Source organism: Amblyomma americanum, chromosome 2, assembly GCF_052857255.1.
Source record: "Amblyomma americanum isolate KBUSLIRL-KWMA chromosome 2, ASM5285725v1, whole genome shotgun sequence".
NCBI lineage: Eukaryota > Metazoa > Arthropoda > Arachnida > Ixodida > Ixodidae > Amblyomma > Amblyomma americanum.
The window spans coordinates 40,599,336-40,621,969 of NC_135498.1; the positions used below are offsets into that span (position 1 = coordinate 40,599,336).

The window sequence follows — 22,634 nt, forward strand, 5'->3', positions numbered from 1 at the left end:
TCCAAGGACAAGAGCGAGGGGGTGCTGCGAACCAAGCGACGACTAACTCTTTGGTGGAGCACTGTGTCTAACCGCGCGAAACCGCATGAACGAGGTCGATGAGCGAACCCCCCCCACCTCCTGACTTTACCCTTTGCGTGTTTTTCGTTTTTTTTTTCGTTTCTTGTGCGTTTTTTCTTTCCTCTCCTTGTGCGCTTTCATATTCTCGTTTTTTTTTTGTTTTTTTTTTGGTCCGGTTGCTCAATCAATAGTGAAGCCCGCCCGTTACAAAGGGTAAGGCCTCAAATATCTATCTATCTATGTACGCGCTCGCCTGCCGAGTCGGTTACCGGTACTCCGGTAACGGCAACCGTAACACGGTACGCTAAAGGTGTCTAATGATGCCTCAGTCACTCAGTAAGCGAAGGGGTGTGCATGGGAATGACCCAAGCAAACCTCAATTTTGGGGGTGGCCTTGCAGGGTCAGGATATGGCAGCGCGTGCGGTATTGCACATGAGTCATGTCCCAAATATGGTTAGGGCTCCCGAAATTTGCCCTGGGAATGACCTTGGCCGAAATGACTGGCAGTTAATCTGAATGTTCTCGGGTGGAAGACAGGCTTAATTGACCTACTCTCAAAATGGAATTGGCCCATCTCCAAAAATGGGTTGGCCCGCCTTTCGAAATTGGGTGGCCCACCCCCGAAAATTTATAAATTGAGTTGACCCACGTCCGGAACCGAACTGGGACACTCTCGAAATTCCGGCACACATTTTGGCGTGCAGCTCGGATAGCGAAAGCCTCTCTCAAGCTTTCTTTCATCCACACTTCTGGTTGCTGCACTTTCGGGCACTTATACGCCATCCAGCCCCCTAGTGGACATCAGTGATTAACCTGCTCCTGTGCTAGTTATCCCTGCAGACTTCTTTATCTCATTCGCTTACCTAATTAACTTTCTGCCGCCATCTGCTGCTTGTCTCAATAATAAAAAAAAATCCCAATAGGGAAAGGCTGTTAAGCACGGAGACACGATCTCTCCAGTGCTATTCACCGCTTGCCTCCTAAGTCTAAGTTCTAAACTCTCTAACAGAAAATGATCAAGGAGGTTATATTTATAACCTATTTATAACCACCTTGCAAATTATTTATGTGAGTGGAGGGAGCGATGGCATCTAAAATAATTCGTCACCAAACGCACTAAAAGCGGTGTAATCTGTGCAACAGCGCGTCTTAGTCTTGGGCAGAAAAGCATAAGACAGCATTAAAGGAACGTAGGTAACAATTTAACTAGCAAAAGCTCCCAACGTACGCATTACAGGAACCGAAACCAAAAGCAAAAGTATTGACAGGACTGGATAAAGTTGGATCGTCTTGTATCGACTGAGGCGTAAGGTGGTAGCGCGACCTGGCGACGAAGCCACCACCTAACGCGACAGCTGGTCGTGTTGTTTCCGTACCGACGAATTTTTCTACCGCTGCAATCCGTAAATGTCGACAGAAAGTCCTGCCAAGGTGTGCGCGAGCACCTGTTCGGCGGCTCTGTGATTACAAGAAATTCAAGTGTGGCGACTAAAGTCACGGTGCTTCGTTGAAGCATTCCGTTCTTGGTGTCCAATGTGGACGCTTCCAGCGCGCTGTCCATTCGCTGCCGTCGCGCTACTATCGGTGTCGGGGGACGCTACGTAAAACGCTGCTGGCAGTGCTCATGCTATGTAGTGTTCAGTTATAGTTTTCCCTCATCCGCGGTAACACCTTCGTGGATCAAGCTGGAACCGCCGCAGAACCCGCCGGCCTGCGTCCACGGAACCCTTCAACCTAGTAGCGCTGGTCGATCTTCTTCTGACAACAGGTTGGTTTCTGTTTTCTTTTTAATTGCGTCACGCGTGCCACCAGGCCCGAAGTATTGACGCGGCGCGGCCTGTACCATTGTTGTCGCTCCTTTTGTGTTCCTTTATCTTATTGACCCATTTCGATTTTGGATGGAAGAGGACACAGAGCTATACGTACACACCATCGCGTGATCGAGTGACAAGTTCACAGTTGCGCTGTTGTGACGCAAATTAAAAACAGGCGTGACCGAAGAGTGCTTGTGTATGTGTACAACAAGTTGTTCCATTCCTGCCGTACTGTGTTCTAAGAACTGAGCCCCCTGCAATTGTCATTCGAGAATCGGGTCTTACACCCGTGCTGTCAGCTGATTTCTCATGGCTCTCGTGATGTGTAATGCGGTGCGTGCTACGTAGACTGCGCGCGTACTGCATCCTGGTTCCTTTCGGCGCATTCGCCGCGTCGCATGGTGTGCTATTAATAGCCCCGTAATCGACACGTGTACTTGGCAGGGGCCAAGTATTAGTACGTATGCGAAACTTCATTAAGTAAATGTTTCGCCGGGACTCCTTATATTAGTGTTCGACTTCGCATTTTGCCGCGCGCTTTCGTCTGGAGACTGGCTCTATCACGCATTCAAACAATTGTCTCCGCGGTTTTGCTTGTTATTTCATCATGATGCTACAGCACTAGTAATAAGAAAGCGAGGTGCGTAATATTTCTTTCTCATATTTTTCTATGCATTATTAGCCTGTTCTTTTAAAAAGAGAAATGATAAAACTTTGGGACATATTTGCTTCAGTCTTTCTTATCTTGTTAAATGACAGGAACAAACAAATCACATCCTTTGTCTTTTTATGTGTCAGGTTAGTTTTTACACACATCAGATTAGGACACCAGATGTGAAGCAAGACAAAACGGCCAGAAATCACAGTGTGGGCCTGGTTTCTTCTCACTGAAGGCCTCACATATATGCAGGGCATTCAACAAACTGCTTCATCACTGCATTACGAAGGTGTGTGAGAAATTCTGCAGGCAAGGGCACTCATTGAATTTGGGCAGTCTTCTAAATCCCTCACTAGTTTGTGTAGCTTTCTCATACTATTTCAGAGTTTGAATACGCTGCTTGTGGTCATTGGTGCAGGCACAGCTGCAATAATATGGAGCATGCGAGTACCGGCCAAATTACATTAAACATGCTACCATTGGTTAGGCTGCCCTCATTTACACCTTGTGCACATTATTGCACCTCATTAAAAAATTTGCCTGTTTTAATTCCATTGCTGTTGATATCAGCAGAATGAATGTTGCAACGTAGCTTTGCAAAATACTGCCAAGTGTTGAGTTTTCTGAGGAATAGTGTTGAAAACTTCGGCCTCTTAGCATGAGGTGCGATGACTGTGAGAAGTGCATCTTATCTTTGCCAGTAGCAGATAGAGCATCTGTCAGGTATTCTACAGCGTTAACCTTATGAGGACCCTGCTGTGGGATTTGTGGACAATTGTGTGTTGTGAACAGGATTAGTGATAACTGAAAGCATCTGCTTTCAATAGCTGATGCAGCCAAATTTAATCTTAGGAACCGTTACTAATATCCAATATGAAATAGAAGAGCCAATTGGACTGTCGAAAGGAAACAAACCAATTGGTCGAGAGCATGTGGGAATGAGTGCTTTAAAAGGCAGTTGAGCCCTCCCCCATGTCTGTTAGAGGACCACTGCTCCCCCCCTTTTTCTGTGCATCCCTATGGGGGAGAGGGTCATATGGCTATCACTGTCTGTTCCTTGGCTTGATGGAGGGCAATGTCTCACTTTTTTGTTATTGTGTGCAATTTTCCAGTGAGGCAGCCATGGCCGAGGGGGGCCCCAGTGGTGAAGGCCGTGTGGGACGCAGCACTCTACACAGGGTATTTGGTTGGTCCTCGGTGGCTCGTTCCTATGGTGCCGGACGTGGGCTGAACTTGACGGGCTCCAGGAACTTGCGGCGTGACATTCATCATGTAAAGACACCTGATTTTTTCACCAGTCTTTATTTTAGATTGCACGCTAACGTCGCCAAGAGGAGATTATAAATGAAATAACAACATTGTGTATATAAAGAAACATTAGCAATCCAAAAAGTGATACGAAATGAGCTCCCTTTAGAAATTGGAGCACAGCCAATCCTATCCTGTAAGAACAGGAATTCCTTAATGTTGTCAATGTAAACACTCCAGTCGCTGCACACCTGACGATCTGGCCATCACTAACTATTCAATTTAATTTTCTGACATATTATTTTGTAACGGCTTGCTAAATCATTCCTTTGCCAATCACGTTCTCTTTCTATACTGTTGAGGTTGGTGCGTGCTGTTTATGCATGAGAGAATGACTAAAAAGATTCCATTTTGTGGCCCCTTAATAAATGCAGGTCCTCATGGGACTGACGCCTCTGATAGAACAGTCATCCCTGCATGCCCAGCCATCGTCGCCACTCTGGCATCAAGCGCAGCAACTCCATGATCATGCACGCCCGGTCGGCTCTCCGAGCGTAGCTTCGTCCTCTTCCGCAGGTGAGCATGCTGCTCAGTGCAGCCACCACAAGCATTGCAATTGTCAGCTGCTTTACTCTATCTGGGGTCTATTACAGCAGGAATTTGAAACTTGTTTGGGCGTACAGGCCACATACAGAACGTTGCAGTAGCCAAAAGCTTCAATGCAATAATAAGAAGAGTATTTGCTTTGTCTAAAGTTTTCTTTTCCCCCACTGTTCGAAACTACTGTTCGTGCTTACATAGCCAGATTGTTTTGGTAGAAGAAAGATCAGTCGAATAATTGAAGAGCTGACGCATCAAGGTAGTAGCGACACCAAAGTTTGGTTTTGTGTTTTTTCTTTGGAATGACCCACAAGATGCTAGTAAGCATGAATTGCCACGTGGAACTCACCTGAGGCCAGTAAATAATTCTCTTGTTCCTTGGATTTTAACTGCGGAACGGTGGCTGTGACATCGCAGATGAGTTGAGGCAGTGTTCAGGTCTTGTGAGGTACACAAAAATTATGATGTATTAGCTGTTTGCTCATTCGTTGTCATTCTAGCTCTTGGAGCATGCTGGCGCAAGAGTCAGAATGAACTGAAAATGATGAAGGAGCAATTTTATCATAGTTTTTGTATGCCTCACGTGACCTCAATGTGGAGAGCTTCCAGAGACAGTTTCTGATATAAATGATTCAAACTGCTAGCTTAGAACTTTTCTCAGCTTGCTCCTTTTTTTTTTCGTTCTCTTATAGTATCATCTATGAGTCAGGCTTTGCTTCCATAAAAATTAGTTTGCCTGATTAATAGTTTTTAAATGGTAGAGCACATGGCGCTGTGGATGTGTCAATTTTGCAGTCGCTTCTTCGCCCTGCTAAAAAACTTTTCATTCAAAAGAGGCCGTGATGTGCTAGGTATTTTGTGCTCAATGTGTAGGCACAAATAGGCTAGTAGTTTGCACAAATAAATTTTCTTTACTCTCCCAGCCAAAGGTGCACATGACTATTATATATAATAATAACAATGTTATCTTGAGCATTCATGTTACCAATGATCAGTGCACGCTTGCATTACTTTGGTATGATACAGACCAACATTCACTAAAGCTTTAATTTTTTTTCTTATTGCTTATTGTTACTTATGAGTGGCTCTCAGATTTATGCTACGAGTTTCATCCTTAGCTTCATATTGGTACTTGGGTTCATAGGGACATTGATGTGCATTTAAGTAGACATATTTTTTTCTCATAAGGATTGCAATTTAAAGTGACAAAAAGTGTGATGCCGCATGTTGCATAAGAAAAATATTTGTGTCTGATTAAAAAAGTTCCTAATATTTGCACATCGCTATGTAAATCTCAACTGAAGCACATGAGTGGTAAGTAAACTTAATGATATTGAAGGGCAAAGGCCTTGCATTTATTAATACGATTATAATTTGAGGCAATTGCACATGGCCACATTTAATGTCATTAGATATGATTTTGGTTATCAAGCCTGCTAACCATGTAATGCCATTCTCAGATGATGTGTGAAATCAAAATATCATCACTTGGCAGTATCACAGGGATGATAATTGTGTAACATTAAGCACATTTATTTTAACTAGCATGTTTATTTACCTGAACAAATTGTGGTCCACACTGCGACATCAAGAGCGGGGTTTGTCTAAAGCAGTCATTTTTGTTGATATCAAAAACTGGAATGCCTCCTGGATCACTTCTTAGCATTATTAGCAGCTTTGGTCTTCATGATTGTTGTATAAATTGGCTTAAAATATAATGACCTGATAGAAGCACTTTGAATCAAAAATGTTATTACTGCTAGCACCAAGAAATGCTAAGGACACAGACACTTGATGCCTTTTGCTTTTCCTATTTGCCATTGGCAAAAATAATTAAGAAGCGAGTCAGTGGCAGGTACATCCATACTAAGTTGCATGGAGTGGGAATAACCTGTAAGGTTGACAGGCCTTTCCTGATGAGTGCTGAGAGTTGTACATTTAGCTTTCAACCCGTCATTTCCTTTTGCTGATCCTTTCCTTCTTCATGCATAGCATGCATTCTACGGAGAAGTCAGTGTGTAACCCAAATGCAGTCCAGAAGGTTTTGCAAAAAATGTCATATGTGAGCCGTGTTGGCCTGCTGATTCTCATAGGATACTGGATCGAGGAATTGGTAGCAGCTGCCTGAATGCCCTCAGGGAGACTGCATCAGTTATGTGAGTCAGCTGATGAATGTGACCAAATTTAACAGAGTGCATTTTTCTTAAAATCTGAATGTAGGTAGCGCAAAAAACTTAGGAGACCCTAAGTTGAGTTCATCTTCTTATCATGGAGCTATTTGGTACAAAAAAAGCAGTGGAGATTGTTGTATGCATGGGTGGAGTAGCACATAGTATCAAGGGGAATGTGTCTCTCTTGTTGCCTGTAAGCAGCAGTACAAATAGACAAAGCACACAAGAACACTGCTTGTACTTGCATCAATCAATTTTTAGGTGACAGTGCTTAGGGATCCTGACAGGAATGCCTTCAATGGTCGATTTGGCCACATTTGCATCATATGTGACTGCTTATGATCCCAGCCAAACATCGGCAAGGTGTTGACTGTTGTGGCCTTGTCTGCAACCATGTACTATTGGGGTCAAAAGTTTACGGGATGCAAGTATGCTGAAAAAATTTTATTTCGGTGCAGTCATGTAATCCAGTCGCCTGAAATGTGTCAAGGTATAAGGGAATGTGCATGCTCTATCCACTGGTAACTTTACTGTGCAAATTTGTGACGAGGTAGAACTGCAATAAACGTTTTTCTAAGAACACGTCCCGTAATATTTTGATCGCGATAGTACAGCTTCTCTGAGCTGTGTGACTTGGAGAAAAGATGAAAAATTGCATGTTTTAAGCCCACTCTTGGTGACAGGTTTGATTAGCACTCCTCTTGGCAGTGGTCTTTGTAAACCTTAAGCTGTATGTCTTCTTCTCTTTTGTCCAGGTGAAATAAATGCAGGTGCGGGCTCGTCCTATGTGATCAACATGGAGCCGGAGGCCTCGCCAACACCTCCATTGCCAAACATACGCAGCTCGACTGAAGTGGTTAGCGGTGCGGCTTCAGGGGGTGGGGGTGCACCGCAGCCTGGCCCTACTAGTCCCGAGACTGCCACGGAGACAGAGGAGCGGCTGACCACAACTCCCGAGATCCGGGCCGTTCTCATGTTGGTGGACAAGTATGTCACCTTTGTGCTCATCCTACTCCTGAAGCTGGCGTTTGACCATCGTGTGGGTGAGTTTTGCATCTCTCCTGTTCATAATAAGGGTGTACTAATACTCATTTGCATCCACCCAAACGCTGCCATAGAGCTGAAAAGGAAAGCTATACAGCTTCCACAGAAACTTCGTAGTTAAAGAAAAATTCGCCCTGGTCTGGAGTTCAAACCCGGGATCACCGCTTCACCGGAGCCAACTGAGCAAGCCAGGACAGCTAGCTCAGAGCACAGACAGTTTGTAGAGCTTCCGGTGAAGTGGTGGTCCCGAGTTCAAGCCTCTGAAGAGGATGAATTTTTCTTTAACTATAAACGAAATTTCTGTGGAAACTGTATAGCTTTCTTTTGTAGCCTATGGTTGCGCTTTGGTGGATGCTAATCAGTTTTACCCTCTTACTACAAGTCTACTCCACCTTGGGGGATTTCCCTAAACATTTGACCTCTCCTATTCATGTGGAGGATGCAGCGAAAGAGACTAGAGGTGTTTGCCATGATTGTTAGGTCATGCCAGTTACGAAACTCCTCTCTAAAAACACCGTCTGCCAGGCTAGTTGGTTGCGATCCACATGTATCAGCAGTGCGAACACAAACAGGAAGAAGCTCTGTCCTATCTGCGCTCTGTCCTATCTGCATCTTCTTCCTGTTTGTGTTTGCGCTGCTGATACATATCCTCTTCTAAAGTCTGACTTTCTGCTGTGACTGTTTTTCAAGACTAGACAGATGTATGTGCCATGTGTGGGCATAAAAAAAAATTCCTACATCGTTCCAGTTTTCCTGTTTCATTTTGTTGTTGCTGTTTTTCTTATTATTTTTTTAATATTGCAAGTGCTGTCACATAGTCTCACTTTTTCATTTTGTCTTTCTTCACTATTTCTGTATCTTTTTCTCTACCCTGTTCTTTTCTGGAACAGTAGATGCATTGTCATCTTAGGGGGAATTTTCCTTCCTGTTTCTCTTCCTTCTGAATCCCTGTCTTCATGTTCTTAAATCAGATTATACTATTTGTTTCTGTAATGCTAATGTCTAGCTCACTCATTAAAATTCCTTTTTCGCAGAACACTTCCTTGTGTATAGCACTTTATTGGGACCGACTGTGACATTTAGTGATGAACCTCACAGCTCAATCTCTCAGACCATCAGTGGGCAAATCAATGATGACACTTCACTGATGCTGCATCCTATTGAATAGAAGAGGAGAAAGTAGCGCAGTTTTGGGAGATGTCGTGTTGATGAGTGCTGGCAGAGAGAGATGATGGAAAAATTCCACCATCTGCACATAATAGCACTGTGTGGAATGGGGAAGAAAAGCTGCTGTCTTGAGCTCCTCCTGTTATTGAAGGAATGTGGCATGGCAGAAAGTTCACGGTGAATTATTTTTAAAGCGAAAACTTTATTGGTCGCAAACTGGCGATTTCGCCGTGACGATACTCCATCGAGGCACGTGACGTCACCACGTGCGCCTCGCCGCGGAAGGTTACTGTACTTCGCCCGCTCGCTGCGCCATCTGGCATGACGTCACACCGCGCCGCTCGCCGCCGCCACCGCCATTTGGTAGGACATGACACAGCATCCTTCGTCGTAGTGCTCGCCTCTGCTCACTTCGACAGCTGTGTCGCATGCGTGATAAGATGTCAGGATTGAAAAGGAGAGCTGGCGTGCGCCACAACCACAGTTGAGGTGACAGTATGGACGGCGACAATTCTGATAAACTGGAGGAGGCCTGGAATCGACAGCGGAACGAGATGAAGAGGAAACGAATCACCCAGGAAACAGACGAACAGCACGCCGAACGACTGGCTAAGCACCGCCGTGAATATGCCGCCCCGAGACAGGCACGTTTAACGTCCTGTGTCTCGACCGCTAGCAGCAGCGACAGCAGCCGGAGGAGAGACCCGAGTCCTGCTTCACTGAAGACGGCCCGTGATGAACGATGGAATGCGACCAAGAGACTTCAGCGGCGGGCTCAAGAAACCGAAGAACAACGTGCCGTTAGCCTAGAGAATAGGCGTAAGAGCGAGCGACCCCTTCAATCCTTGGATAGCCTCGATGCTGAAATAAAACATGGACCTACAGGTCGTACTGGACGTTTATGCCTGTGCTTCATACGTTGTGGAATATGTGAACAAGGCCAACCAGGGAGTTTCACACTTGCTTTCGCTACATATATCCTGGCATAGCCGAGCTAAGCCATTGCCATTTTTTCTTCAGATGTTCTCGCTGCTTTCACTTGGGCCAGTATACCTTCCAGCAGCATTTCATTTCTTTTGTAGCAGCTGCAAGGGAAGCAGCAGTTTGTAAATCCACGAATTTTGGACCAAGCAATGTTTTGGTTCTTGAAAGTTAGATCTGTAATGACTTTCATTACTGGTTTAATGGTAATGTTAAGTGCACTTGTCAGAAATTTTGAATGCAACGACTGTGAAGTTGCATCCTTGAAGGTCAGAAAGTTGTTGTTAGTGGCTATTTATTAATAAAATAACAATGGAAGGTAAGAAAAAGATGCTGCTAGCCGCAGCATCTGCCATCGAAACCTGAAGTGCCTGAGCTGCGGCTACAGCGTGAATCAAAGGACAGGGATAGGGAAAGAAAGGGGTGAGTGATAGTAAGAAAGGATAGGGGTAGGGGGTAGTATACACTATGTGCAAATAAATAATATGGAAATAAATGCGGGATGCTGCGCCGCGATTAGAGTACTCGGTGCAGGGGTGTGCAAGAATGCTTGGGGGGGAACGGAACGGCCGGTCGCGGCCCACGCGATGTCCTCCATGCCGGCACATATGGGTTGCCCTGCGGCAGGCCGAACATTGTGTGCGACCATTGTCTGTGTGTGGGAGCACTGACTCTCGCACTCTCCCCCCCTTGGCCGTCGCGCGCCAACCGCTCAAAATAAATATTTATATACCGCGCTCTTGCCGTGTCTTACCACTGAAGAGAAGAAAGAAAAAATAATGCAGGAACACACACTCGCGGTTCACTGTACAAAAAAAACTAGAGTGGGGGCGCCCAGCTGTAAAGCGTCTGAAGGTAGCACACGCGGAGCGTTTTGTCATTGCGAGTAGTTACCTGGCGCGGAACAGACGGGATGTCAAGCCCGTCTGTTCAAAGTATACACAGAGGCTCACCAGAGTTCACTCACAGGTTCGCGCACTGCCCTGCGGTCACAGGAGCGCCAATACACTGTCTGGGATGAGGCCCTGCGCCCTGTAGGCCGCAAGCATGTCGCGACGCGGTTGGGCGAACGCGGTACAGCGGAGGAGCAAGTGCTTCAGTGCTTCAGCTGCACCGCAATCACCACACGCATTTTTTGTAGCCAGTCCATGGCGCACCCATCTCTCCCCAGGCTACACGCATCCTACATGCGCACAGAGGATCATCGTGCGCCGCAGTCGTGTCAGGGAGTGGCTACTGATGCTGGTCAGAAAGACATTTGATCATTTTGGGCACAGTGGGAGACAATTGGTATGACTCGTTATGGGCACAGGGTGTGCCCTATGCTTCATATGTATTAAGGGAATAGCCTTTAATGGCTCATACTCGCATCCGTCCGTTACATTTTAGGTCACGTGATCTTAAGATCATGTGACCTTGTGACGTCGCCGCTTCCTCTGCCACGCTTGCACCAGCTGCTCTTCTTCTCTGTCGTGAAATGAATTCAGGCACGGCAAATTCAAATCAGTGCAATGAGTCGCAAACGGCTTTCGCCTTCCCGCAGTTAAGAGATATCCAAGTGCCTCCAACGAATTTTTTTTAGGCATACTCAAGACCTGCTGGCTCTGAAACTGCTACTCATTGTTCAGGTTTTTTTTATTTGATTCCTCATTTCTTCTTGAGCTATTATAGAACCGCTGTTTTGTAGCAGATATTTATAGTTTTGTTGTTTCATATCTTAGACAATAATTCTTCAATTACGTTCGCTCTTCCCTCTCTGAGAGAACGGCCGAGCTATCACTCGTAGGTCGCACCTCAGATCCCATCCCCCTAGGAAGCAGAGGCACGCCGCAAGGCTTGGTCCTCTCGCCCTTCCTATTCAACTTCTCCCTAATCACGCTACCACCGAAACTGGCCGCAATCGTGGGTCTACAACACAGCTTATACGCGGACGACATCACCCTTTGGATGCCCACAGGGAGCGACGGCCGAATAGTGGAGACACTGCAAGAGGCAGTGAATGTCATCGAGTCGCGTGCCTCGGACACGGGGCTCGAATGTTCGCATCCCAAATCAGAATTGCTGGTGCTCAGAGACAGACCGAGAGGCAGCCTCAGAGTCCAGGCACCCCCCGCCTCCACTGCACATAACTGTAGGAGGACACCCTATCAAGCAAGTACCCACCATAAGAATTCTCGGGATGCTCATTCAGAGCAACTGCAAGAATAACGAAACAATAGGCAAACTGACCGCCACGGTCAATCAAACCACTCGGCTCATACGATGAATAGCCAGTAAGAGACATGGCATGAGGGAGAACGACCTTGGCCGACTGATCCAAACATTCGTCCTCAGTAGGTTCATGTACACTGTACCGTACCTGCACCTCTATCAAGCGGAAAAGATCAAAATAGAATGCCTCATCCGTCAAGCTTACAAGACAGCGCTCAGTCTTCCTCACAACACGCTTACCGACAGATTGCTAGTGCCCTTGGCATACACAACGCACTACCCGAACTGTGCGAAGCACACCTCACCTCCCAATATGCTCATCTCACGCGATCCGAGGCAGGTAGGGCCATCCTGCACCGTATAAAGATCAGCTCCGAGCCCCTAACCGAAGACTTGGAACAACTCCTTGCTGAAGTACGCAGAATGCTCACTGTCAAACCCTTACCCAAGAACATGCACCCTGCGTACCACGAGGGAAGGCGCAAGGCGAGAGCCCGCGCCTTACACTCGAGATACAAGGACTACCCCGCGGCCACTTACGTGGTGGACGCGGCGGAATATGCAACCCCACCGCACAAAGCGTATGCGATAGGCGCAGTGACCAGGACCGGTTCACCCCTAACAGCCGCCACGATATACACCACCTCCTCCAAGACGGCGGAGGAAGCGGCAATTGCATTACCCATAGCTAACATCTCAGATGACATTATGTTCAGCGATTGATAAGCAGCCATATGCAACTTTTCGAGGGGCCGCATCTCCCCGATCTCCCTCTAAATCCTCAGAAGCACCCACCACACCCCCGTAAGGGAGATCGAGCTGTTATGGGTTCCGGCCTACTCGAGCAAGCCAGGGAACGAGGCAGCTCACGATTACGCCCGAGGTTTTGTTGGCCGGGAAGTGGGCTTCTCTGACCCAAGTTTCTCAAATGATGGCCTGAACTCATTTCACGACATAGCACACCACTTTCGCCTCGAAAGATGCACCTTCCCTCCACCGCATAAATTGCTCACAAAGACCCAGGAGACCACCTGGCGTCGCTTGCAAACCCATTCCCACCCCAACCCAGCGGGTACTTTCGCTCATGTACCCCAGGCAATACTCCCCCCAGTGTAACAAGTGCGGCGACAGAGCCGCACTAGACTACACTCTGTGGACCTGCCCAGAGGATCCACCTCTTCCGCTCCTAACTTCAGCTCCTAACTTCAGAGCAGTGGGAGGCCGCGCTGGTCAGCTCTGACCTTGAGACCCAACTCCGGGCAGTGGAGCGAGCCAACGAGGTCGCCGTCAGCCGCGGGCTGACGGCCATCTAGCGCGACCAAGACCTCACCTTACCACTTTCTGCCAGCGAATAAATGTTTTCCAGTCTAGCTGATTTCATGGAATAAAACTTTATTAAGGGGAGATACAGGTCTTAAAATGAAAATATTTATTATTAGAGATATTGTTGATATGTATTTGTTCCTCCTCTTTTCAAAATTATAATTAGGTCCAGAGTATCTCAGTTAGTTTCCATATATGGGAAAATAACTGAAGCCTAATTAGGTAAATTTTTATGGGTCCTTAACACCCTTTCCTTTATTATTTTTTGGTTTTGATTGAAATGGAGCTGTAGTTTAAGACCTGCCTTGCAGAACTATGCTATCTATATTGCTATTGGTGCATCATCATATAAAAATGCTCAGTTATGTTGAAGCACAATAAGTACGAAATATAATTAGGTGTCATTATTGTTCACAAAATTTTATATGCTCAAATCGGCCTTAAAAGTAGCATAGCTCCATAGTTTGGTTTCTTTTTAATTCAGTGGTGTAAGAATAATTGAAATTTCACCATAAAAGCAACAAAATCTTCTCTAAGGATGTCATGTTGACAAAAAACATAAAGCTGAGAAAATCACGTTTGAAATGCGCACGCCAGCCATTGTAGAGGCCTTGGAAAAGGTTGGAATGTGGACATTTCATGAGAATTTCATAATCTAGGGAATAGTGTGCCAGCTTTCAAACAAGACAATATGGTGGCCATCGGAGACGTGGTTGCGGGGAGCAATAGGTGCGAAGTTCTGCCGCATTTTGTTCTGAAATTGCTATTCTGGCACTTCAGAGGCGTAAAATATATAGATTGTTTAGTAGTCGGAGGTTGAATTAGACTTTGGAACTTTGTAGTTAGGTATGTTAGATGATATTGAACCCAAATATGTGATTTTTCAAAAATATAGAAATTTTCACATCTTTTGACAATTTCAAAATCCATGCCTCTGCTTAAAAAAAAAAAATCTACTCTGTAGCTATGTACCATTCTAGTTCAGTAACTTTACATCTCTCTTATTCTCAGTAATGGGTGAAATGTAACAAAAAAGACATTCTGAGATATTTAAGGTTAAAGGCAACACACACATACATTTTTTTGGCAGAAGCAACATGCACTGAAAAATTTTTGCGACATTTAGCCATGTAGTCAGAACCAGTGTCAGGTTTATGCTAATTTGGTTCTCACTTTGCTTCCATGGCCTCCTTTGTGATTTGTTCTGCATATCTACTAGTGAAGTACTTTTGACGATGGTCCACCTGACGCAACCGCATCATGATTCAGCTGGGGGTGCTGAAACGCCTTGGTATATTGCTGGGAATATCATAGGACATTAACTCAAGCCATGCTTCCATTATACAATATTAGTCAGCCGTGCATATAAGATGGTAATTATGATATTTGCATGAGAAAGAAGGCATCCATGGGAGCACGTTTCCAGAAAAGTTGATTAAATGGCCCTTGGAATTTGAAGTTCGCTCATGGAGACAATTCTTGAGGAGCTCAAGCAATGCAGGCTGTTGGAGAATAGACTTCTCAAGCAATGCAGGCTGTTGGAGAATAGACTTTATGGCATGAAGAACTGGTCTGGGCGAGTATTTTTGCCCCGAAGGCTTGCTCTTCATCTGACTCTTATGTAAGGTCACCTAGTATCGCGGTCTCTACAAAATAGCATGTGACAGACGTCCAGCAAACATGTAAAAAACTTGGCCCAAATAGCCTTCCGCATGTTTTCGATGTTTCCAACCAAAAGAAAAAGAAAACTTTCAAATAATAACTAAAGACTTTACTTTCTGCAGTGGGAAATTTTAAATACTAAGAATTGAGAGCAAAGAATCCGTGAAATTATGTGGGAGGCATCAAATACTAATGCTTCAGAATGCACCTCGCTTGATATTCTGAACCAAGGGGCAAATATAGCATCAAACACAAATCCCCCCCCCCCCCCCCCCCCCCCCCCCCCTCCCGTGCTACCTATAAGAAATTACCTTGGGCCCGTCCCCCCCCCAAAAAAATTCCTGGCTACGTGCCTCTATAGCACCGACTTTTTTTCTTTTTTTCGAACCTTTTAGGGTAGCTAAAGCAACCTTCGCCACCATGCTTAGAAAGCCGCCAGAGGAAGTCAGCTTTCTTAATGACTTTGGGGCAAAGTCCGCACTGTGCAAGTGTGAAGGAGTAGGCGGCTATGGATATGAAAAGCTGTCGGTGTGGGTTGTTAGAAAGAGAAGGCACTGAAATTGTTAAGTGGAGTAGGAAAAGCAAGAAAAGACAAACAGATGCAGGACTGGGCAGCTCGAAACACTGAATAATGGGGGCACGGCAGTATTGGTGGCTGCTGCTGTGTTACCCTACCTTTTCCGCTTAATAGCTTAACGAGGGCCTTGATTCTGGCAGTCTTGATGCCATAGGTAACATAAGAGGGTTCTCTCACAGCTGCCGCCCGCACCATTCGATCACATTCCATATGGCACTTACGGTAACATAGGACATTCCAACATCCGCCGCTATGGTTGGGGTGGTGTTGGTGAACACTTTCAAGGTTAGTCTACACGCAACACAGGTACACTTGAAAGTAGAAGGTTGAACAGCTGCCGCCGCAGCTTAGTTGTTAGAGCACCGTACATAAAACGTGGAGGTCATAGGCTCGGATCCGGCGGCACGTAGTTTTTTCTTCTACTTTCTTATCAATTATTCTTTCAGATGAGATATTGATTACGCAATGATTTTCTATTGATCAACACCAGAAAAAAAGTAAATAAAAGCATCCCTCCTTCCTTTCCTAGGTTCAGTAGCTGTTGTCTTCTTCGATATCGTAACGAGCCCCTCACTTCCCTTCGCTTGTCTGCTCATGTAACAACACTTGTTTGATATGTTTGGCTCTCCACAGCATTAGAATGTGCCCCAATACTTTAATCCACAAGGCTATGAAAGCACCCATGTGTTTTCCCAAGGCAGCTCGCCGTTCCAGCGCTCTTTTACTATATACGGTTATTCCTGTGAACACTCCATTTCTTCCTTTCTTTTTGTTCTGGTTCCCTTGTGCCCTTCTGTCAGCATCCTTTTCCAGTTCATTTTTTTTGTTTTTATTGTTTGTTTCTCTTGATAAGATGGCATTTCAATAAATGGCCACAATAAATGAAGCTTTGACTTGTGCAAAGCTCAGCACGGACTTTATTCCAATCATTTTTAACACTTATGATGTGTCAGCATTTTGTCATTTTTATTAGCTTTTTCACCGTAGCATTGTACAATGTAACGTAAGGACTTTTTTTGTAACACATGGATCTTTGTTATATTGTTGTGATTGTATTTAGTTTATGCAAGTTATTGTGATGTATGCTTCTGTTTTGTGTGTCCCATGTAGCGCTTGTATTTGTTTTTCATGTTTCCGCTGCTGCTGTCATAATGCTGAGGCTGTGTTGAAAGTCTCAATGTTGACAAGGGCATATGGAGCCCGCAAGCCATGTACAATACTGCTTTTCACTGTGGATTTTCTCTTATGTCATTTGGAACTACACTAAAGAATAACTTGCATTTTCTTTATTTCCTAATTTCTTTTTTTTTTTTCAGGTGTTCTAGTGATCATAGGACTTTTCATTACTTTCTGTCATGCCAACTCTGTGATCAAGCGTGAAGTCGGCAAACAGGTGAGTCATTACGGCATGGTATATTTAATGCTCAACTTTACTTTTTACTGGTGGTTTTGCTTCCTTTAGCCTTTGCATTAGAATGAAGCACAATGTATTTTGTGCATTCTTGACCGTTCACTGGTGGACTTCGAGGTTAAACATTGTTTGTTAGATTCATTGTTCAGTGGTGGTTCTGCCTGACATAATTTTGACTGTATTTTTGGAATGTTTGTATTTCGTTTGTATTTGCATATTTTAGATTACCTACTGTGCAATTGCAAGAAGCAGGATAATGTTTTCTATAATAATGGCAAGTGCATGTTGCATCAATATCCGAGGCATCTCAATAAGAACATTGATTTAACAGTTTTGTATTAAGTCATGATCCTGCACCTCTAAACATTAGTTAGGGAAGCAGGACTGCATCTATTTCAAACTGATAAGCTTGGGTAATGTGTTAGAAAAGTGAGTACATGGCTGCATAGCTGGATCAGCCGGAGTTCTGGCGTGGCCGGTTAAATTCTCTGTTTTTTCATTAAAGAGCTTCTCTCTCTCTAGGGTGTGGCACACAGTTGTGAAAGCCAGCAGTTAACATTGAGATAATACCATTGCCAACACAACAACTACCCATGTTTATTTATTTATTGTACCCCTCAGGGCCAGAGGCGTTACAGAGTGGGAGTGGAAGAAACAAGAATAAAATTATAAAAAATACAGCAGAGAGACAAATTTAAATAACACCTGAGTATATACAATGCTAGCTATGGCTTTGCAGAACATCTCGTAATTATTAAGCTCGGCAATATCTGCTGGAAGGTGATTAAAGTCACGTGAGGTACGTGGCAAGAATGAATGAGAAAAATATTACAAGAATCAAAACCGAATTTATGAGTCGATTGACAATTTGTGAAACAAATGTTATGCACAGGCTCAGCTTCCCTTGTTGCCCCTCAGCCTTTTCAGTAATCTCCTTTTTTTGTGACACCATACTTTTATGGCCATTTATGATTGTAGCCACTCAGGTCATTCAGTTGGTGTACTATGAGGCCAGATTCGAACGCAGACACTCCTATGCATTACTCCTTCACTGTTTAGCAGAGCATTGAAGGGTATCCAATTGATGAACTTGCCTTTTTGGTGCGTTTGTCATGGAAACATGAAACATTGTAGCTGCTCACCACAGCTTCATGTAAGAAGGAGATAAGATTCTTTCCCCTCGATTGCCAGTGTCCAAATTTTGTTACGGCTCGATAGTATACTTGAAAAGGGGCATTTTCAGCATCTGTTGCACATCTGAAGAGGCTTCCTTGTTCTTTCCTTACCCTTGGAGGAGGCCTTCCCTCTCAGTGCTGCCAGAGTTCTGGGAAGGTATGGGTGACAGGCCCGTTGTAGCACGTACAGTGCTCTCAGTGCTTGGCCAATCAGATGTCATTGTGCTGCTCAGTTCTTTTTCCTCTCTGCCCCCTTCTTTTTTTTTATGCTAGAAACCATTGTATAGGGCCTCTCATTGTTATCGGCACAACAGAGACTGTCTTGACACATAAAACACCCCGCGAATGGCGGAGAGGAGTTGAAAGTAACAGGAGATAGAGCATTTCAGGATCTCAGTAAGAACAATCTACTGTCGAGCGTTAAATGAAACATGGAACAAAAGAGCTGCAGCAGGAACAACAAAAAGACAGTCGAGAGAGAGTGAACATTAGCGCACTTGATACGTACTTCTATGTCGTGAAAACCACTACGTATAACTGTTACTGGCGCCCACCACCTGTTTTTTCTCTGCAGCAGCTATGATTTTTGAATTTTTGTTTTCATGCTACAGTTATCCTGTTCGCATTTCATTTCGCACTCACTGTACCTTGCATGACTATGCTTGGTAAATTTTTGTACCTTGGCTGGCCAATTGACCAGCCAGACAAGCCGCTTGTGAACCTAGCCCAGCCCAGCCCGGACCTGACCTAGCCTAACCTAACCTAATCTAACCTAACCTAGCCAAGCCAACTTAGCTTGCAGAACTGATGTTGTGCTTCCACAAAAGAGCGGGCATGGCAAGCATGAGATGACATTTCCATCTTGCCCCAAGGGTCATCTACCTGATAAGGGCACCAATCAACACGTACAGTCTGTGATTGCTCCAGCACCTTACTAGATGATGCAGTCATGTTTCCTTTTTGCCATGGTTGCTTGCAGAAGTGGTCCATGCTCTTAGAAGGAACTGTCCACCTCTTTTACTGAAGTGATGAATGTTCAGCCACTTCACTTACTTTTTTTAGTTTCAAAAAGATAGTGAATTGCCACAGGATCACTTTCAGGAGCTTCAGCTCAAGGTTCTCAAAAACATCACTGCTAGTCAGGAAAACAGCATTGTTAGGAGACATAGATGCTGAAACTTTCAGTTAAATACAGGTGCTTAGTGACGGAAACCTTTGTGATCCTTTTGCTGGTCTTCTTTAATCACTCACTGGAAACAAAGATTTTAGGACCATTCCTCAACATGTAGCCCTCGCTTCTTCAATGCCTAAGTGACCATGTGCTGAAATTCTAGCTTTCTCAGGCAGGATATGTCTTTTTTTGCATATATATATTTGTCTAACGCGCGGATTTACATATTAGCCTTGCTCTTTGGTGTTTTGTCCTTGACTGTAAAATTCTAGCTTGTACCTCTTACTGGGACTGGAAGGTTCCAAAGTTTAAAAAAGAGAATAGAACTGGTTGGATGGATGTGATGCTTTCTAAGGACTAAAAGAAAAATATGTTGCCGGTGCACTCTACTTTGTTCTTCTGCAGCTGGTTACTTGCTACATGTTAGTTATGTTGTGATGCCAGACTTGTCATTTAGTATACCAGAAATAGATGTCAGAAACACAGGTAGGTCACTCCTGTACCAATTTCCGCAGTTGTAGTTTTCGTTGCTTTTGCACACAGTGTTACAGAGTAGTTTCACATAATTTGCTTACTTGAACTCAATGGTCACACAACTGTTGCTGCCACTTCACAGTATTCCCGTTTCTTCTTATGAGTGCAAGAAAACAGCTACATCAGCCTAATTTTACTGCTATTTTACTGTTCCGTGTTGTTTAACTGACCAAATTGAGACCAAAATTGACTACGTCTTAGTCTGTTTCTGTGCTGCTATCTTTTCCACATTTCTCATGCAAGGGCCACTCGCAATACTGGCCTGGTAATTTAAAGGTACACACTTGCAAGTTTTTTTATCAAAAATTGCAATCCATGGCATATCCTGCTGTATACTTCTAGTGTAGTAAAACAGAGAATAATGCTACGAATGTGGTAATTTGGTAATTTTGTCCTCTCAATTGTATTTAGGGCCGTTCGTTCATGCATTTCATTTATTTGTGTGCGTGTGCGTGTGCGTGCATGCGTGCACGCGATGAAAATTAGGTGCTATCCTTGCAGCTGAAATTCGGGATTCGGGTACAAATCAGGTTATCTAAAAAAAGTTGCATATTTTGGCTTGTTGGGGCAATTTTTCTCGCAACAGTAATTTGGTAATTAGCGCAAATTTTTGTTTGGGACATACAAAGGTTAATTTTTCTATTCAGCAAAGCAAGCATTTTCTTGGTTAATTTATTAGAATTAGTTCATAGTTGCAAGTCTTGCACATCTGTTGTGGAACTGTCTACCCTTAAGCACTGCAAAAACATTCATTAAACATCACAGCACCTATTTTAAATGCACAGCAGCCTTGGAGGAGGGTTTCATTATCAAATGTGCAATGATTCTAATGAGACTTCCGGTCAATATATGTGCTCTGGCCTTTCACTCTTATTAAAACACCCTTTTCAAACTTTTCCTCAGGTTAAAGGCAACATCTCGGAGAACAAGCATTAATAGAGAATTAAAATATTCAATATTTCACTCAAAATAGTCCTCTGTAACAAGTATAAGACATCCACTACTGTCTGTGCAGTTCTTTCAGCTTTGTGAAACTACATGTTCTTGAAGGCACATTTTTTTTTGGAGGGTAGAAATTTGGTTTAACATTATTTTTAAAAAATCTGCTTGGGATGCAAGAATCAGGTGAAACTAAGGTTTGCCCGAAAACGAAGGTTCCTAATTTTATTTCATTGTAAGCGTTTTATTGTAGGTCTAGTAATTACTTTTTATATGTATTCACCTTTTCATAACCGTTCTAGTATGGTTTCTTGCACAACACCGGAAACTTTTTCTTACATCTCAGTCTTCTCTCAAAAACTGTTATTCGGGGGGTCTAGATCATGATTTACTTCACAATAAAGCCACCTTTTTTTTTTGTGGCCACTTGTATTTCTCATGCTTTAATACAATTAGCATAATATTAGATGTGGTTATTGGCAAACTTGCATAATATTCATTCTGATAAAAGCCATCTGCTTGGCTTGACTTAGTCATGATGACTTATCTGTTGGCGTGAGCTGCTGATAGAGCGAGCTTACTCAAGCCAACATAACCAAAAATGACACGCAAAATATTACCTCATCACTTACAGTGGTTGCTGTGAGTACCAGTGTAGTTGCTGAAGTATTTTCTTTTCTCCTTCTGTGTTTCGAAAATATATGGAGCACACGCAAAAGTATAATTAGGTCTTGTACAGCTCTACGCGTATGTTCTTCTACACCATATGTTGTAGCCAAAATTTGCTTCTGCATCTCTCAAATGACTTGAGCATTTCCTTAGAATTTTAATTTGAGCACCTTTATGGCTGTTTATAGACTCACGTCACTCTAAGTACAACAGAACACACCCAACATGAAGTGTTAGCTTGTCAGCTTCTAACTATTAATCCTAAGTTTACCTGTAAACCTAATCCAGTTGGGAAAATCCGTTGAGTACTGGTTATTCATGTCTAAAAGTTATCCATGGGAACAGTCTTTACACCTGATTAAATCTGAGACCAGGTCTCTGTTTAAACATGTTTTTTGACTCTGTGATATGATTTCTGTAAAGCAGAAATATCAACATCAATTGTTGCAAGCAGGCATTTGTAGTGCAATTCGTTTGTAGAGTTAATACATTGCAGCTCTGTAAAATAAAGTTATAGCAAAGGCAGATCTTTGGAAATTACATTTCCGGTTTATAAGATTTTTTTTAGCCACATATGTAAAAGAAAATGATGTCTACCAACAAGGTGATCAGCTTGATGCAGTATGTAGTATGTTTCAATGTGTGCATTTGTGCACTTCTGCTATTGAGAATAAAGGCCTGAGTTGTGCTTGCCACAGAGATGTAAAAACGGTTTGGAAGTTACATCTTTCAGTGTGTATTTTTTGTAGTGTGTTCCTATATATTTCTATGTGTTTAGCTGTGAAGAAGAGCATACAGTGTGTCTATTTTTTCTAATCCTAGTGAAGAAATACTCTTTTCTCTGAGGCTGTGAACTTTCCAAATATTTCTTCTTTTCCAAACTACATTTCATTGGTTTTTTTTTTAATTCTCAGCTGATTATGCATACTTTCCTCATTTTATTTTCAGTTGCTTGTACTTTTTTTGTGTTGTTTTCTATGTCCTGAAACTGCATTTCAAATGCTCTTGTTACCATGTGGGTCTTAGCTATTGTGATAGTTTTATTCCAGCAGCCCTATGCATTATTTCTCGGGGAGCACGGTCGTAAGAAACGCACCTGTCGGGAGAGGCGACAGATCTCTTTTTCCGCTTCCTTCCACCTCCTCCTCTTCTCTCCGCCACTCCCCCTTGTCCGACATCTGTTGCTGTCCAAAAAACAGCTGTGCCTCACGCAGGCAG

General features: G+C 43.8%; 1 protein-coding gene across 2 annotated transcripts in view; it reads left to right on the top strand.

The window, feature by feature from the left end:
• Nucleotides 1-1,385: 1,385 nt before the first annotated feature.
• The window catches only part of LOC144121072 (E3 ubiquitin-protein ligase RNFT2), a 37,620-nt gene continuing 16,371 nt past the window's right edge, over nt 1,386-22,634 (top strand). The window contains exons 1-5 of one of the 2 annotated variants that reach the window (XM_077654014.1): nt 1,386-1,829; nt 3,646-3,805; nt 4,216-4,357; nt 7,308-7,595; nt 16,834-16,910. In XM_077654014.1, coding sequence (XP_077510140.1) covers nt 3,656-3,805; nt 4,216-4,357; nt 7,308-7,595; nt 16,834-16,910 — 657 coding nt within the window. In that variant the 5' untranslated portion in view covers nt 1,386-1,829; nt 3,646-3,655. Of the gene's footprint in view, nt 1,830-2,388; nt 2,516-3,645; nt 3,806-4,215; nt 4,358-7,307; nt 7,596-16,833; nt 16,911-22,634 lie in introns of those variants that run through there. The other variant, XM_077654015.1, reaches the window with a different exon arrangement.